General features: G+C 47.8%; 1 protein-coding gene across 6 annotated transcripts in view; it reads left to right on the forward strand.

The window, feature by feature from the left end:
- LOC115075660 (caskin-1-like) overlaps nucleotides 1–16,748 on the forward strand; it is a 177,969-nt gene that overhangs the window by 99,701 nt on the left and 61,520 nt on the right. For 5 of the 6 annotated variants that reach the window (XR_003852568.1, XM_029576237.1, XM_029576238.1 and 2 more), the window contains 4 exons: nucleotides 464–561; nucleotides 4,476–4,621; nucleotides 8,676–8,771; nucleotides 9,732–9,862. Coding sequence is in view for 4 of the 6 variants with exons in the window: in XM_029576237.1 (XP_029432097.1) it covers nucleotides 464–561; nucleotides 4,476–4,621; nucleotides 8,676–8,771; nucleotides 9,732–9,862 (471 nt within the window). In the remaining 2 variants the exon portion in view is untranslated. Of the gene's footprint in view, nucleotides 1–463; nucleotides 562–4,475; nucleotides 4,622–8,675; nucleotides 8,772–9,731; nucleotides 9,863–16,748 lie in introns of those variants that run through there. The other variant, XM_029576241.1, reaches the window with a different exon arrangement.

Here is a 16,748-nt window from a genome sequence, read left to right on the forward strand (position 1 = left end):
GAGATTTCCTGTTAGTTTGGAGGAGAAGTGGAATAAGAGCGGGTGGCCAGCACCGGGGAAGTGTGGGGAAAAGCAGAAAAAACTGCTTTTCTGTACACCCTCCGACTTAATATCATAGCGACCCGAAGCTTATCTGTTACCCAGCATCCTGTCTGTTGCGCAGCACCCACCTGTCTGGTAGTGATACCTAATACCCTACGGAATAAGCCTCGTTGGTTACCCAAAATCCTAGCAAGCAAGTAACGTTGGAGTAATTACAAGGGTAGCCACAGAGTAGATGAGCATTGTTGCTAGAACTGAGTCTTTCACCGATTTGTCTTCACCACTTCCTCCGGAAGGGCCTTCCAGGCATCCACCACCCTCTCCGTGATTTCTTCTCCTGCTGTTTTGACTTCATGGAATACATGAGTTCTTTAGGTCCGATTTTAGTCTGGGTTGAAAGTATCTGTTCTGCTCTTCACAGATTTTCTGCCCTGCATCATGGGGCATTGAACGGTAACACTGAGTTAATCTCTCTCCTTCTGGATGCTCAAGCTGCTGTGGACATCAAAGATAATAAAGGCAAGAAGTGTGACTGTCCCAGCATGTGACCATATCAGGCGTGACTGTCCCTGCATGTGACCATATCAGGCGTGACTGTCCCTGCACGTGACTGTCTCAGGGATGATTAGGCCTCCATGTGACTGTCTCAGGCGTGACTGTCCCTCATGTGACTGTCTCAGGGATGATTAGGCCTCCATGTGACTGTCTCAGGCGTGACTGTCCCTGCATGTGACCATATCAGGCGTGACTGTCCCTGCATGTGACTGTCTCAGGGATGATTAGGCCTCCATGTGACTGTCTCAGGCATGACTGTTCCTGCATGTGACCATATCAGGCATGACTGTCCCTTATGCAACGTCTCAGGCATGATTAGGCCTGCATGTGTAATGATTGTGAGCCCTTGTGCTGTGACGTGGTTGGTGCTGCCCAGTAGGCAAACCTACTAGGCCCAAGCTGACAATTGACGAACCCGCCCTGGTCTGGGACAAGCAAGAGCTTTGTCTATTCTAGCCCTGTTCCCCTCAGGTTGAGCCATAGGGATCCAGGGGCCAGCAGGACCTAGAAGAGACTGGTGGAGGAGCGCGAGTGAGCAGTGTCCTGATGAAGTTCCTGCCTTTCACAAAGCAGTTGCTTTGTTATCCCTGACAGGAATGCGTCCTTTGCACTGCAACTGCCTCGTGATGTGCCTGTCTCTCTGTTATCCCTGACAGGAATGCGTCCTTTACACTGTGAATGTCTCGTGATCTGACTGTCTCTCTGTTATCGCTGACAGGAATGCGTCCTTTGCACTGTGAATGTCTCGTGATGTGACTGCCTCTCTGTTATCGCTGACAGGAATGCGTCCTTTGGATTGTGAATGTCTCGTGATGTGACTGTCTCTCTGTTATCCCTGACAGGAATGCGTCCTTTGCACTGTGAATGTCTCGTGATGTGCCTGTCTCTCTGTTATCCCTGACAGGAATGCGTCCTTTACACTGTGAATGTCTCATGATCTGACTGTCTCTCTGTTATCGCTGACAGGAATGCGTCCTTTGCACTGTGAATGTCTCGTGATGTGACTGTCTCTCTGTTATCGCTGACAGGAATGCGTCCTTTGCACTGTGAATGTCTCGTGATGTGACTGTCTCTCTGTTATCGCTGACAGGAATGCGTCCCTTGCACTGTGAATGTCTCGTGATGTGACTCTCTCTGTTATCGCTGACAGGAATGCGTCCTTTGGATTGTGAATGTCTCGTGATGTGACTCTCTCTCTGTTATCGCTGACAGGAATGTGTCCTTTGCACTGTGAATGTCTCGTGATGTGACTGCCTCTCTGTTATCGCTGACAGGAATGCGTCCTTTGGATTGTAAATGTCTCGTGATGTGACTCTCTCTCTGTTATCGCTGACAGGAATGTGTCCTTTGCACTGTGAATGTCTCGTGATGTGACTGCCTCTCTGTTATCGCTGACAGGAATGCGTCCTTTGCACAGTGAATGTCTCGTGATGTGACTGCTTCTCTGTTATCCCTGACAGGAATGCGTCCTTTGCTATATGAATATCTCGTGATTTGACTGTCTCTCTGTTATCGCTGACAGGAATGCGTCCTTTGCACTGTGAATGTCTCGTGATGTGACTCTCTCTCTGTTATCCCTGACAGGAATGCGTCCCTTGCACTGTGAATGTCTAGTGATGTGACTCTCTCTCTGTTATCCCTGACAGGAATGCGTCCTTTGCACAGTGAATGTCTCGTGATGTGACTGTCTCTCTGTTATCCCTGACAGGAATGCATCATTTGCACTGTGAATGTCTAGTGATGTGACTCTCTCTCTGTTATCCCTGACAGGAATGCGTCCCTTGCACTGTGAATGTCTAGTGATGTGACTCTCTCTCTGTTATCCCTGACAGGAATGCATCCTTTGCACAGTGAATGTCTCGTGATGTGACTGTCTCTCTGTTATCGCTGACAGGAATGCATCATTTGCACTGTGAATGTCTTGTGATGTGACTGTTTCTCTGTTATTGCTGACAGGAATGAGTCCTTTGCACAGTGAATGTCTCGTGATGTGACTCTCTCTCTGTTATCGCTGACAGGAATGCGTCCCTTGCATTGTGAATGTCTCGTGATGTGACTGTCTCTCTGTTATCCCTGACAGGAATGCATCCTTTGCACTGTGAATGTCTCGTGATGTGCCTGTCTCTCTGTTATCCCTGACAGGAATGCGTCCTTTGCACTGTGAATGTCTCGTGATGTGACTGTCTCTCTGTTATCCCTGACAGGAATGCGTCCCTTGCACTGTGAATGTCTAGTGATGTGACTCTCTCTCTGTTATCCCTGACAGGAATGCATCCTTTGCACAGTGAATGTCTCGTGATGTGACTGTCTCTCTGTTATCGCTGACAGGAATGCATCATTTGCACTGTGAATGTCTTGTGATGTGACTGTTTCTCTGTTATTGCTGACAGGAATGAGTCCTTTGCACAGTGAATGTCTCGTAATGTGACTCTCTCTCTGTTATCGCTGACAGGAATGCGTCCCTTGCATTGTGAATGTCTCGTGATGTGACTGTCTCTCTGTTATCCCTGACAGGAATGCGTCCTTTGCACTGTGAATGTCTCGTGATGTGCCTGTCTCTCTGTTATCCCTGACAGGAATGCGTCCTTTGCACTGTGAATGTCTCGTGATGTGACTGTCTCTCTGTTATCCCTGACAGGAATGCGTCCCTTGCACTGTGAATGTCTAGTGATGTGACTCTCTCTCTGTTATCCCTGACAGGAATGCATCCTTTGCACAGTGAATGTCTCGTGATGTGACTGTCTCTCTGTTATCGCTGACAGGAATGCATCATTTGCACTGTGAATGTCTCGTGATGTGACTGTCTCTCTGTTATCCCTGACAGGAATGAGTCCTTTGCACAGTGAATGTCTCGTGATGTGACTCTCTCTCTGTTATCGCTGACAGGAATGCGTCCCTTGCATTGTGAATGTCTAGTGATGTGACTGTCTCTCTGTTATCCATGACAGGAATGCGTCCTTTGCACAGTGAATGTCTCGTGATGTGACTGTCTCTCTGTTATCCCTGACAGGAATGCGTCCCTTGCACTGTGAATGTCTAGTGATGTGACTCTCTCTCTGTTATCGCTGACAGGAATGCATCATTTGCACTGTGAATGTCTTGTGATGTGACTGTTTCTCTGTTATTGCTGACAGGAATGAGTCCTTTGCACAGTGAATGTCTCGTAATGTGACTCTCTCTCTGTTATCGCTGACAGGAATGCGTCCCTTGCATTGTGAATGTCTCGTGATGTGACTGTCTCTCTGTTATCCCTGACAGGAATGCGTCCTTTGCACTGTGAATGTCTCGTGATGTGCCTGTCTCTCTGTTATCCCTGACAGGAATGCGTCCTTTGCACTGTGAATGTCTCGTGATGTGACTGTCTCTCTGTTATCCCTGACAGGAATGCGTCCCTTGCACTGTGAATGTCTAGTGATGTGACTCTCTCTCTGTTATCCCTGACAGGAATGCATCCTTTGCACAGTGAATGTCTCGTGATGTGACTGTCTCTCTGTTATCGCTGACAGGAATGCATCATTTGCACTGTGAATGTCTTGTGATGTGACTGTTTCTCTGTTATTGCTGACAGGAATGAGTCCTTTGCACAGTGAATGTCTCGTGATGTGACTCTCTCTCTGTTATCGCTGACAGGAATGCGTCCCTTGCATTGTGAATGTCTCGTGATGTGACTGTCTCTCTGTTATCCCTGACAGGAATGCGTCCTTTGCACAGTGAATGTCTCGTGATGTGACTGTCTCTCTGTTATCCCTGACAGGAATGCGTCCTTTGCACTGTGAATGTCTCGTGATGTGACTGTCTCTCTGTTATCCCTGACAGGAATGCGTCCTTTGCACAGTGAATGTCTCGTGATGTGACTGTCTCTCTGTTATCCCTGACAGGAATGCGTCCCTTGCACTATGCAGCCTGGCAAGGAAAGAAAGAGCCGATGAAAATGCTTTTGAAGTCTGGGTCAGCTGTAAATATCCAGTCTGATGAAGGGCAGATCCCTTTGCACCTGGCTGCACAGCATGGGCATTACGATGTGGTGAGATACAATTGTGTACTCTGACTCTCCTGGGCATGGCAGGATATACACAGTGCGGACACTACGATATGGTGAGATACAGTTGTGTATTCTGGGCATAGCATGGTATCCACAGCACGGGCACTACAATGTGGCGAGATGTAGCTGTGTATTCTGAGCCTCCTGTATAAACAGTGAGGTCACGGTGATGTGGTGAGATGTAGCTGTGTATTCTTACTCTCCTGTATAAACAGTGAGGGCACGGTGATGTGGTGAGATGTACCTGTGTATTCTTACTCTCCTGTATAAACAGTGAGGGCACGGTGATGTGGTGAGATGTAGCTGTGTATTCTGAGCCTCCTGTATAAACAGTGAGGGCACGGTGATGTGGTGAGATGTAGCTGTGTATTCTGAGCCTCCTGTATAAACAGTGAGGGAACGGTGATGTGGTAAGATGTAGCTGTGTATTCTTACTCTCCTGTATAAACAGCGAGGGCACGGTGATGTGGTGAGATGTAGCTGTGTATTCTGAGCCTCCTGTATAAACAGCGAGGGCACGGTGATGTGGGGAGATGTAGCTGTGTATTCTTACTCTCCTGTATAAACAGTGAGGGCACGGTGATGTGGTAAGATGTAGCTGTGTATTCTGAGCCTCCTGTATAAACAGCGAGGGCACGGTGATGTGGTGAGATGTACCTGTGTATTCTGAGCCTCCTGTATAAACAGTGAGGGCACGGTGATGTGGTGAGATGTAGCTGTGTATTCTGAGCCTCCTGTATAAACAGCGAGGGCACGGTGATGTGGTGAGATGTACCTGTGTATTCGGAGCCTCCTGTATAAACAGTGAGGGCACGGTGATGTGGTGAGATGTAGCTGTGTATTCTGAGCCTCCTGTATAAACAGTGAGGGCACGGTGATGTGGGGAGATGTAGCTGTGTATTCTTACTCTCCTGTATAAACAGTGAGGGCACGGTGATGTGGTGAGATGTAGCTGTGTATTCTGAGCCTCCTGTATAAACAGTGAGGGCACGGTGATGTGGGGAGATGTAGCTGTGTATTCTTACTCTCCTGTATAAACAGTGAGGGCACGGTGATGTGGTGAGATGTAGCTGTGTATTCTGAGCCTCCTGTATAAACAGCGAGGGCACGGTGATGTGGTGAGATGTAGCTGTGTATTCTGAGCCTCCTGTATAAACAGTGAGGGCACGGTGATGTGGTGAGATGTAGCTGTGTATTCTGAGCCTCCTGTATAAACAGTGAGGGCACGGTGATGTGGTAAGATGTAGCTGTGTATTCTTACTCTCCTGTATAAACAGCGAGGGCACGGTGATGTGGTGAGATGTACCTGTGTATTCTGAGCCTCCTGTATAAACAGTGAGGGCACGGTGATGTGGGGAGATGTAGCTGTGTATTCTGAGCCTCCTGTATAAACAGTGAGGGCATGGTGATGTGGTGAGATGTAGCTGTGTATTCTTACTCTCCTGTATAAACAGTGAGGGCACGGTGATGTGGTGAGATGTAGCTGTGTATTCTGACCCTCCTGTATAAACAGTGAGGGCACGGTGATGTGGTGAGATGTAGCTGTGTATTCTGACCCTCCTGTATAAACAGTGAGGGCACGGTGATGTGGTGAGATGTAGCTGTGTATTCTGACCCTCCTGTATAAACAGTGAGGGCACGGTGATGTGGTGAGATGTAGCTGTGTATTCTGACCCTCCTGTATAAACAGCGAGGGCACGGTGATGTGGGGAGATGTAGCTGTGTATTCTGACCCTCCTGTATAAACAGCGAGGGCACGGTGATGTGGGGAGATGTAGCTGTGTATTCTGACCCTCCTGTATAAACAGCGAGGGCACGGTGATGTGGTGAGATGTAGCTGTGTATTCTTACCCTCCTGTATAAACAGTGAGGGCACGGTGATGTGGGGAGATGTAGCTGTGTATTCTGACCCTCCTGTATATACAGTGAGGGCACGGTGATGTGGGGAGATGTAGCTGTGTATTCTTACCCTCCTGTATAAACAGTGAGGGCACGGTGATGTGGTGAGATGTAGCTGTGTATTCTGACCCTCCTGTATAAACAGTGAGGGCACGGTGATGTGGTGAGATGTAGCTGTGTATTCTGACTTTCCTTGGCTCAGCAGGGTATATGCAGCACAGGCTCTATGATGAGGTGAGATGTAGCTGTGTATTCTTACTCTCCTTGGCTCAGCAGGGTATATGCAGCACAAGGGTCTATGATGAGGTGAGATGGAGCTGTGTATTCTTACTCTCCTTGGCTCAGCACGGTATATGCAGCACAGGCTCTATGATGAGGTGAGATGGAGCTGTGTATTCTGACTCTCCTTGGCTCAGCAGGGTATATGCAGCACAGGCTCCATGATGAGGTGAGATGGAGCTGTGTATTCTGACTCTCCTTGGCTCAGCAGGGTATATGCAGCACAGGCTCCATGATGAGGTGAGATGGAGCTGTGTATTCTGACTCTCCTTGGCTCAGCAGGGTATATGCAGCACAGGCTCCATGATGAGGTGAGATGGAGCTGTGTATTCTGACTCTCCTTGGCTCAGCAGGGTATATGCAGCACAGGCTCTATGATGAGGTGAGATGTAGCTGTGTATTCTGACTCTCCTTGGCTCAGCAGGGTATATGCAGCACAGGCTCCATGATGAGGTGAGATGGAGCTGTGTATTCTGACTGTCCAGGGCATCGCAGGGTATATGCAGCACAGGCTCCATGATGAGGTGAGATGTAGCTGTGTATTCTTACTCTCCTTGGCTCAGCACGGTATATGCAGCACAGGCTCCATGATGAGGTGAGATGGAGCTGTGTATTCTGACTCTCCTTGGCTCAGCACGGTATATGCAGCACAGGCTCTATGATGAGGTGAGATGGAGCTGTGTATTCTGACTCTCCTTGGCTCAGCACGGTATATGCAGCACAGGCTCTATGATGAGGTGAGATGGAGCTGTGTATTCTGACTCTCCTTGGCTCAGCAGGGTATATGCAGCACAGGCTCCATGATGAGGTGAGATGGAGCTGTGTATTCTGACTGTCCAGGGCATCGCAGGGTATATGCAGCACAGGCTCCATGATGAGGTGAGATGTAGCTGTGTATTCTTACTCTCCTTGGCTCAGCACGGTATATGCAGCACAGGCTCCATGATGAGGTGAGATGTAGCTGTGTATTCTGACCCTCCTGTATAAACAGCGAGGGCACGGTGATGTGGTGAGATGTAGCTGTGTATTCTGACCCTCCTGTATAAACAGCGAGGGCACGGTGATGTGGTGAGATGTAGCTGTGTATTCTGACCCTCCTGTATAAACAGTGAGGGCACGGTGATGTGGTGAGATGTAGCTGTGTATTCTGACTTTCCTTGGCTCAGCAGGGTATATGCAGCACAGGCTCTATGATAAGGTGAGATGGAGCTGTGTATTCTGACTCTCCTTGGCTCAGCAGGGTATATGCAGCACAGGCTCCATGATGAGGTGAGATGGAGCTGTGTATTCTGACTCTCCTTGGCTCAGCAGGGTATATGCAGCACAGGCTCCATGATGAGGTGAGATGGAGCTGTGTATTCTGACTCTCCTTGGCTCAGCAGGGTATATGCAGCACAGGCTCCATGATGAGGTGAGATGTAGCTGTGTATTCTTACTCTCCTTGGCTCAGCACGGTATATGCAGCACAGGCTCCATGATGAGGTGAGATGGAGCTGTGTATTCTGACTCTCCTTGGCTCAGCAGGGTATATGCAGCACAGGCTCCATGATGAGGTGAGATGGAGCTGTGTATTCTGACTGTCCAGGGCATCGCAGGGTACACATGGAATGGGCACTCTGATGATTTGAGATACCGATGTGTACTCTTTCTCTCCCTGGGCATGGCTGAGTGATGCTGAGAGCTGATGAGAGGTTACTCACGGCCTGTCCAATGTCAGGGCATACTCTGGCTCCGATCCTTTCTCGCGAGAATGAAATCCCTCGGTAACAGGTTCTCCGGGCTGCACATCTTGTCTGAGAGTGACTGCGCTTTCTTAGGGGCTGTAACTAACTTCCAGTTTCTTCTGCTTTCTTCTCAGTCTGAGATGCTGCTACAGCATCAGTCCAACCCTTGCATCATGGACATCTGTGGGAAGACGCCCCTTGACCTGGCCTGTGAGTTTGGCAGAGTTGGGGTAAGTTCTTTGTTGCAATTGTAGGAATTTTACTAACGTCCAATGCTCTTCTGGCAGTGTTGTTGGGGGGGGGGGGGGGGTTGGGGTTAGGAGAACTGCGAGTATGAGCCTTGTGCATTTAAAGATGTCTCGTGTTCTAATCTTTATCGTTAGTTCCTTCATCCCTGCAGGGCAGAGTCAGAGAAAAGCTATGAAAGCTCAGGGGTGTCTTTGTTTCATCTTAGTGTCCTCAGGGCTGTCTGCTGGCTCAGTGGCAGTCCTGCGGGCTGCAGAGGAAGCACTCACGTCTCAGCCATCGCTCCACCTGCATTGTGTAGAGATCCTAGCTGGGGGCCTCTGGCCAGGGACTGTCACCGCAGTGGCTGGGTTAGATGAGAGAGCTGAAGTGGGAAAGTCCCTCAGTAATTGTGAAAGCTCAGGCATCCTAGACCCAGAAGAGGCTGCTTCTAGGTGAGCTTAGAAGCCCAGAGGAGCACAGAAAAGGTCCGGGAGCAAGAAACTGCTGGAATACGGGAATGTAAGATCGTGACATCCCTTCAGATAATAACCTAGGACTCTTTGCTTATTAAAGAGACGTCAGATCCGTCCGCTGATGCACAGCCGAGGCTGAGGGCACTACCAGTGGCATTTCCCCAGTGCACTGCACACTTTCACTCATGGGAAGGGAAAACTGTTCTTTAGCTCACACAAACCTACAGCTGAAAATCCCCCTAAAGTTATAGCGTGCAGAGCCTCCCTGCCCCACACAGCAGCCACGTTTTCAGTTAGATTTAGCTGCTGGGAGGGGAACAAATGTCCCCGCTAGCCAGCTAATCCCATAGCTACACAGTTAGGGTCCTGCTGACCACTCACCCCGAGATAGGAAGGGGAGGTGAAGGATGACCCAGGAGGCTGGAGAAAGCGGTGGGGGAGGGGAGCAAGGTGCGTCTGCCGTGAATTATTTTCAGTCTGATGTTGCAGGTGGTTCAGCTGCTGTTAAACAGTAACATGTGTGTGGCTCTTTTGGAACCGAAGCCTGGAGACAGTACGGACCCCAACGGAACCAGCCCCCTGCACCTCGCTGCCAAGAACGGCCACATTGACATTATCAGGTAGTGAAGGACACCGATAGTTTAAGATGCTGACGCATGTATGTGGTAGTAGTGGGCATAGGTTGTTATTAGCAGGTAATGAGTGATATACTGCTGTTATCACATGGTGATGAATGGTTGTTATTAGCAGGTAATGAGTGATATACTGCTGTTATCAGATGGTGATGAATGGTTGTTATTAGCAGGTAATGCGTGATATACTGCTGTTATCAGATGGTGATGAATGGTTGTTATTAGCAGGTAATGCGTGATATACTGCTGTTATCAGATGGAGATGAATGGTTGTTGTTAGCAGGTAATGCGTGATATACTGCTGTTATCAGATGGTGATGAATGGTTGTTATTAGCAGGTAATGAGTGATATACTGCTGTTATCAGATGGTGATGAATGGTTGTTATTAGCAGGTAATGAGTGATATACTGCTGTTATCAGATGGAGATGAATGGTTGTTGTTAGCAGGTAATGAGTGATATACTGCTGTTATCAGATGGAGATGAATGGTTGTTATTAGCAGGTAATGCGTGATATACTGCTGTTATCAGATGGTGATGAATGGTTGTTATTAGCAGGTAATGAGTGATATACTGCTGTTATCAGATGGTGATGAATGGTTGTTGTTAGCAGGTAATGCGTGATATACTGCTGTTATCAGATGGTGATGAATGGTTGTTATTAGCAGGTAATGAGTGATATACTGCTGTTATCAGATGGTGATGAATGGTTGTTATTAGCAGGTAATGAGTGATATACTGCTGTTATCAGATGGTGATGAATGGTTCTTATTAGCAGGTAATGAGTGATATACTGCTGTTATCAGATGGAGATGAATGGTTGTTGTTAGCAGGTAATGCGTGATATACTGCTGTTATCAGATGGAGATGAATGGTTGTTGTTAGCAGGTAATGAGTGATATACTGCTGTTATCAGATGGAGATGAATGGTTGTTGTTAGCAGGTAATGAGTGATATACTGCTGTTATCAGATGGAGATGAATGGTTGTTATTAGCAGGTAATGAGTGATATACTGCTGTTATCAGATGGTGATGAATGGTTGTTATTAGCAGGTAATGCGTGATATACTGCTGTTATCAGATGGTGATGAATGGTTGTTATTAGCAGGTAATGCGTGATATACTGCTGTTATCAGATGGTGATGAATGGTTGTTATTAGCAGGTAATGCGTGATATACTGCTGTTATCAGATGGTGATGAATGGTTGTTAATAGCAGGTAATGAGTGATATACTGCTGTTATCAGATGGTGATGAATGGTTGTTATTAGCAGGTAATGCGTGATATACTGCTGTTATCAGATGGTGATGAATGGTTGTTATTAGCAGGTAATGCGTGATATACTGCTGTTATCAGATGGTGATGAATGGTTGTTAATAGCAGGTAATGCGTGATATACTGCTGTTATCAGATGGTGATGAATGGTTGTTAATAGCAGGTAATGAGTGATATACTGCTGTTATCAGATGGTGATGAATGGTTGTTAATAGCAGGTAATGCGTGATATACTGCTGTTATCAGATGGTGATGAATGGTTGTTATTAGCAGGTAATGAGTGATATACTGCTGTTATCAGATGGTGATGAATGGTTGTTATTAGCAGGTAATGCGTGATATACTGCTGTTATCAGATGGTGATGAATGGTTCTTATTAGCAGGTAATGCGTGATATACTGCTGTTATCAGATGGTGATGAATGGTTGTTATTAGCAGGTAATGAGTGATATACTGCTGTTATCAGATGGAGATGAATGGTTGTTATTAGCAGGTAATGAGTGATATACTGCTGTTATCAGATGGAGATGAATGGTTGTTATTAGCCTGCCCATGGGAGAGCATCACTCCTGCTGCATCCAAGGCTCCATGGCAGCGGCATTGCTGGTATGGATCTGTGGGCAGAATTAGCAATATTGTTAGTAATAATTTGTGTGGCACACACCAGGTGTACACAGCACTGAACAGAAACACTCAACTGCAATCTAGTCAAGACCGACAAACAAAACACACAACAAAAAGCAAGAGGCTTTAAGCCAAGGCAGCGTAAACTATTTATGAATACTGGAAGTGGGATTTAAAGCTCTCCAGTGTCCATGCACACATATACACATGAACGCACATGTACACATGCACACATGTAAACATGTATAGTCACAAATATCTGCAGACACATACATGAATGCACACATATACACATGAATGCACATGTACACATGCACACATGTAAACATGTACATTCACACATGTCTGCAGACACATGAATGCACACATACACATGAAAGCACACATGCACACGTAAACATGTACAGTCACACATGTCTGCAGACACATACATGAATGCACACATATACACATGAACGCACATGTACACATACACACATGCACACGTAAACATGTACAGTCACACATGTCTGCAGACACATACATGAATGCACACATATACACATGAACGCACACGTACACATACACACACATGCACAAATGTAAACATGTACAGTCACACGTCTGCAGACACATGAATGCACACATACACATGAAAGCACACACACACATGCACACGTAAACATGTACAGTCACACATGTCTGCAGACACATACATGAATGCACACATATACACATGAACGCACACGTACACATACACACACATGCACACATGTAAACATGTACAGTCACACATGTCTGCAGACACATGAATGCACACATACACATGAAAGCACACATACACACATGCACACGTAAACATGTACAGTCACACATGTCTGCAGACACATACATGAATGCACACATATACACATGAACGCACACGTACACATACATGCACAAATGTAAACATGTACAGTCACACGTCTGCAGACACATGAATGCACACATACACATGAAAGCACACACACATGCACACGTAAACATGTACAGTCACACATGTCTGCAGACACATACATGAATGCACACATATACACATGAACGCACACGTACACATACACACACATGCACACATGTAAACATGTACAGTCACACATGTCTGCAGACACATGAATGCACACATACACATGAAAGCACACATACACACATGCACACGTAAACATGTACAGTCACACATGTCTGCAGACACATACATGAATGCACACATATACACATGAACACACACGTACACATACACACACATGTAAACATGTACAGTCACACATGAATGCACCCAGATGCTGGCTCACACATATATGCCTTATCTGCCTCACAGTGGTGCATCTGCTGCTGCCTCAGCCACTGTTCTTTCATGATTCTGTGCTCTACTTTCTTATCAGCAGCTCTTCATTCTTGGCAACCTTTTTAAGGACCTGTGAGCACTACCTGTACAAAGAAGGTGCCTGAGTCGAGCATGTCCTCCTTGTGCTGCACTCAGTATAAGGAGCAGGAAGGAGGAACTTTTAAAACCTTTGCTCCAGAGCCAGCTTGTGCTCTGCACTGCAGTGGGAGGATGCAGCTTCTGCTCCTAGTCAGGCAGTGATGGAATAACAGGGCCCTTTACAGGTGGCATTCAGGGTGCACGAGTGCTGGGCTCCACACACATCCCTCCCTCTGTATCGTAGTGCTAGAAAAATAAATAGCAGGAAGCCCACACCATCTCAGCAATGCATTTTACTTTTTATCTGATCTCATTTACCATGATAGTGGCTGTATAGGTACTGCTGGTAAAAAGTGGAATATTTGGCAATTGAGAAACCTTTAAAGAGGCCAGTGAGGTCTCAAAATGTTTCACAGCCAACAAACCTTGCTGTTCATAGTTTGTTCTTTAACCCTTGCTTTAACTATATACACTTTTCAATGGGTTTTTTGATTATATAAAACCCTTATCAGTAAACTATTTGCTACCTAAAAGTATGATGAGTCTGTTTCCATGACTGACAACCCTCCCACAGCGTGTGACAGTGGAATTGGACTGTATGTAAGGTCGGTCACTTATAGCGTGTGACAGTGCATGGGATTATATGTAAGGTTCCTCTCTCACAGCGTGTGACAGTGGAATTGGACTGTATGTGAGGTGGGTCACTTATAGCGTGTGACAGTGCATGGGACTATATGTAAGGTTCCTCTCTCACAGCGTGTTACAGTGCATGGGACTGTATGTAAGGTCCCTCTCTCACAGCGTGTTACAGTGCATGGGACTATATGTAAGGTCCCTCTCTCACAGCGTGTTACAGTGCATGGGACTATATGTAAGGTCCCTCTCTCACAGCGTGTGACAGTGCATGGGACTGTATGTAAGGTCCCTCTCTCACAGCATGTGACAGTGGAATTGGACTGTATGTGAGGTCGGTCACTTATAGCGTGTGACAGTGCATGGGACTATATGTAAGGTTCCTCTCTCACAGCGTGTGACAGTGGAATTGGACTTTGTGAGGTCGGTCACTTATAGCGTGTGACAGTGCATGGGACTATGGGGTAGATTTTAAGAGGCGCGCGAACAGCCTACTTTTGCTTGCGCATCAGACTCAAGCAAAAGTACGCTGGATTTTAGTAGATACGCGCGGAGCCGCGCGTATCCACTAAAATCCTGGATCGGCGCGCGCAAGGCTATCGATTTTGTATAGCCTGCGCGCGCCGAGCCGCGCTGCCTCCCCCCGTTCCCTCCAAGGCCGCTCCGAAATCGGAGCGGCCTCGGAGGGAACTTTCTTTTGCCCTCCCCTCACCTTACCCTCCCTTCCCCTACCTAACCCACCCACCCGGCCCTGTCTACACCCCCCCCTTACCGTTGTCGGGGGATTTACGCCTCCCGGAGGGAGACGTAAATCCCCGCGCGCCAGCGGGCCTGCTGCGCGCCGGGCCGCGACCTGGGGGCGGGTACGGAGGGCGCGGCCACGCCCCCGGGCCGTAGCCACGCCCCGTACCCGCCCCCAAAACGCGGCCGACACGCCCCCGAAACGCAGCGTCGACCGGGCCCGCCCCCCGACACGCCCCCGACACGCCCCCCTCCGAAAACCCCGGGACGTACGCGAGTCCCGGGGTCTGCGCGCGCCGGTAGGCCTATGTAAAATAGGCTTACCGGCGCGCAGGGCCCTGCTCGCCTAAATCCGCCCGGTTTTGGGCGGATTTAGGCGAGCAGGGCGCTGAAAATCCGCCCCTATATGTAAGGTCCCTCTCTCATAGCATGTTACAGTGCATGGGACTGTATGTAAGGTCCCTCTCTCACAGCGTGTTACAGTGCATGGGACTATATGTAAGGTCCCTCTCTCATAGCGTGTTACAGTGCATGGGACTATACATAAGGTCCCTCTCTCACAGCGTGTTACAGTGCAAGGGACTGTATGTAAGGTCCCTCTCTCACAGCGTGTTACAGTGCAAGGGACTGTATGTAAGGTCCCTGTCTCACAGCGTGTGACAGTGCATGGGACTATATGTAAGGTCCCTCTCTCACAGCGTGTTACAGTGCATGGGACTATACGTAAGGTCCCTCTCTCACAGCGTGTTACAGTGCATGGGACTATACGTAAGGTCCCTCTCTCACAGCGTGTTACAGTGCAAGGGACTGTATGTAAGGTCCCTGTCTCACAGTGTGTGACAGTGCATGGGACTATATGTAAGGTCCCTCTCTCACAGCGTGTTACAGTGCATGGGACTATACGTAAGGTCCCTCTCTCACAGCGTGTGACAGTGCATGGGACTATATGTAAGGTCCCTCTCTCACAGCGTGTTACAGTGCATGGGACTATACGTAAGGGCCCTCTCTCACAGCGTGTTACAGTGCATGGGACTATATGTAAGGTTCCTCTCTCACAGCGTGTGACAGCGCATATGGATCATTAACCTTGGAATTCATGTCACATTCTGATTGTACTAAAATACACTAAGAATTTCATACACCAAAAGAAGCCTCTGATAGCCTAATCAGCTCAGCTCATTAATGGTGACGGATTTAGATGGTTAAGGAAATCTATTCTTAGGATCAGTATAAAAGTGAGAAGTGGTCTCCTCAGCTGCTGCTGATAGAGGGAATGGGGAGGGGAGGCGGAAGTTAATTAATCTCAGTAAATAAGGACCTGTGAGCTTGTCACACTGCTGTAACTCTGCTCATCACCTTTCCCTGCTGTTAGCACCATCCTCTGCCCAAAGAAGATCTCACAGCTGTCACCATTACATTTTGGACTACCTCATCCTTTTTGTCCTTAGTTGGCGGTTATAACCAAGTTGACCTGCCGCCCCCCCCCCTCCCGTTGTAGCTTCAGGTGCCGCTGTGGGACCTTAACTTGGTCCTTGAGTTTTTGGCAGGTCCGACTTTTCAACTGCTGCGTATTCTTTCCTTGCGATGGCTGACCTTGAAGACGATTTTTCTGTTTAGCACATCAGGTCTCCGAGCTGCGTATTCTTTCCTTGCGATGGCTGACCTTGAAGACCATTTTTCTCTTCAGCACATCAGGTCTCCGAGCTGCGTATTCTTTCCTTGCGATGGCTTACCTTGAAGACCATTTTTCTCTTCAGCACATCAGGTCTCCAAGCTGCGTATTCTTTCCTTGCGATGGCTTACCTTGAAGACCATTTTTCTCTTCAGCACATCAGGTCTCTGAGCTGCGTATTCTTTCCTTGCGATGGCTGACCTTGAAGGCGATTTTTCTCTTCAGCACATCAGGTCTCTGAGCTGCGAATTCTTTCCTTGCGATAGCTGACCTTGAAGACGATTTTTCTCTTCAGTACATCAGGTCTCTGAGCTGCGTATTCTTTCCTTGCGATGGCTTACCTTGAAGACGATTTTTCTGTTTAGCACATCAGGTCTCCGAGCTGCATATTCTTTCCTTGCGATGGCTGACCTTGAAGACCATTTTTCTCTTCAGCACATCAGGTCTCCGAGCTGCGTATTCTTTCCTTGCGATGGCTTACCTTGAAGACC

The sequence above is a fragment of the Rhinatrema bivittatum genome, chromosome 14 (genome assembly GCF_901001135.1).
Source record: "Rhinatrema bivittatum chromosome 14, aRhiBiv1.1, whole genome shotgun sequence".
NCBI classification, from domain to species: domain Eukaryota; kingdom Metazoa; phylum Chordata; class Amphibia; order Gymnophiona; family Rhinatrematidae; genus Rhinatrema; species Rhinatrema bivittatum.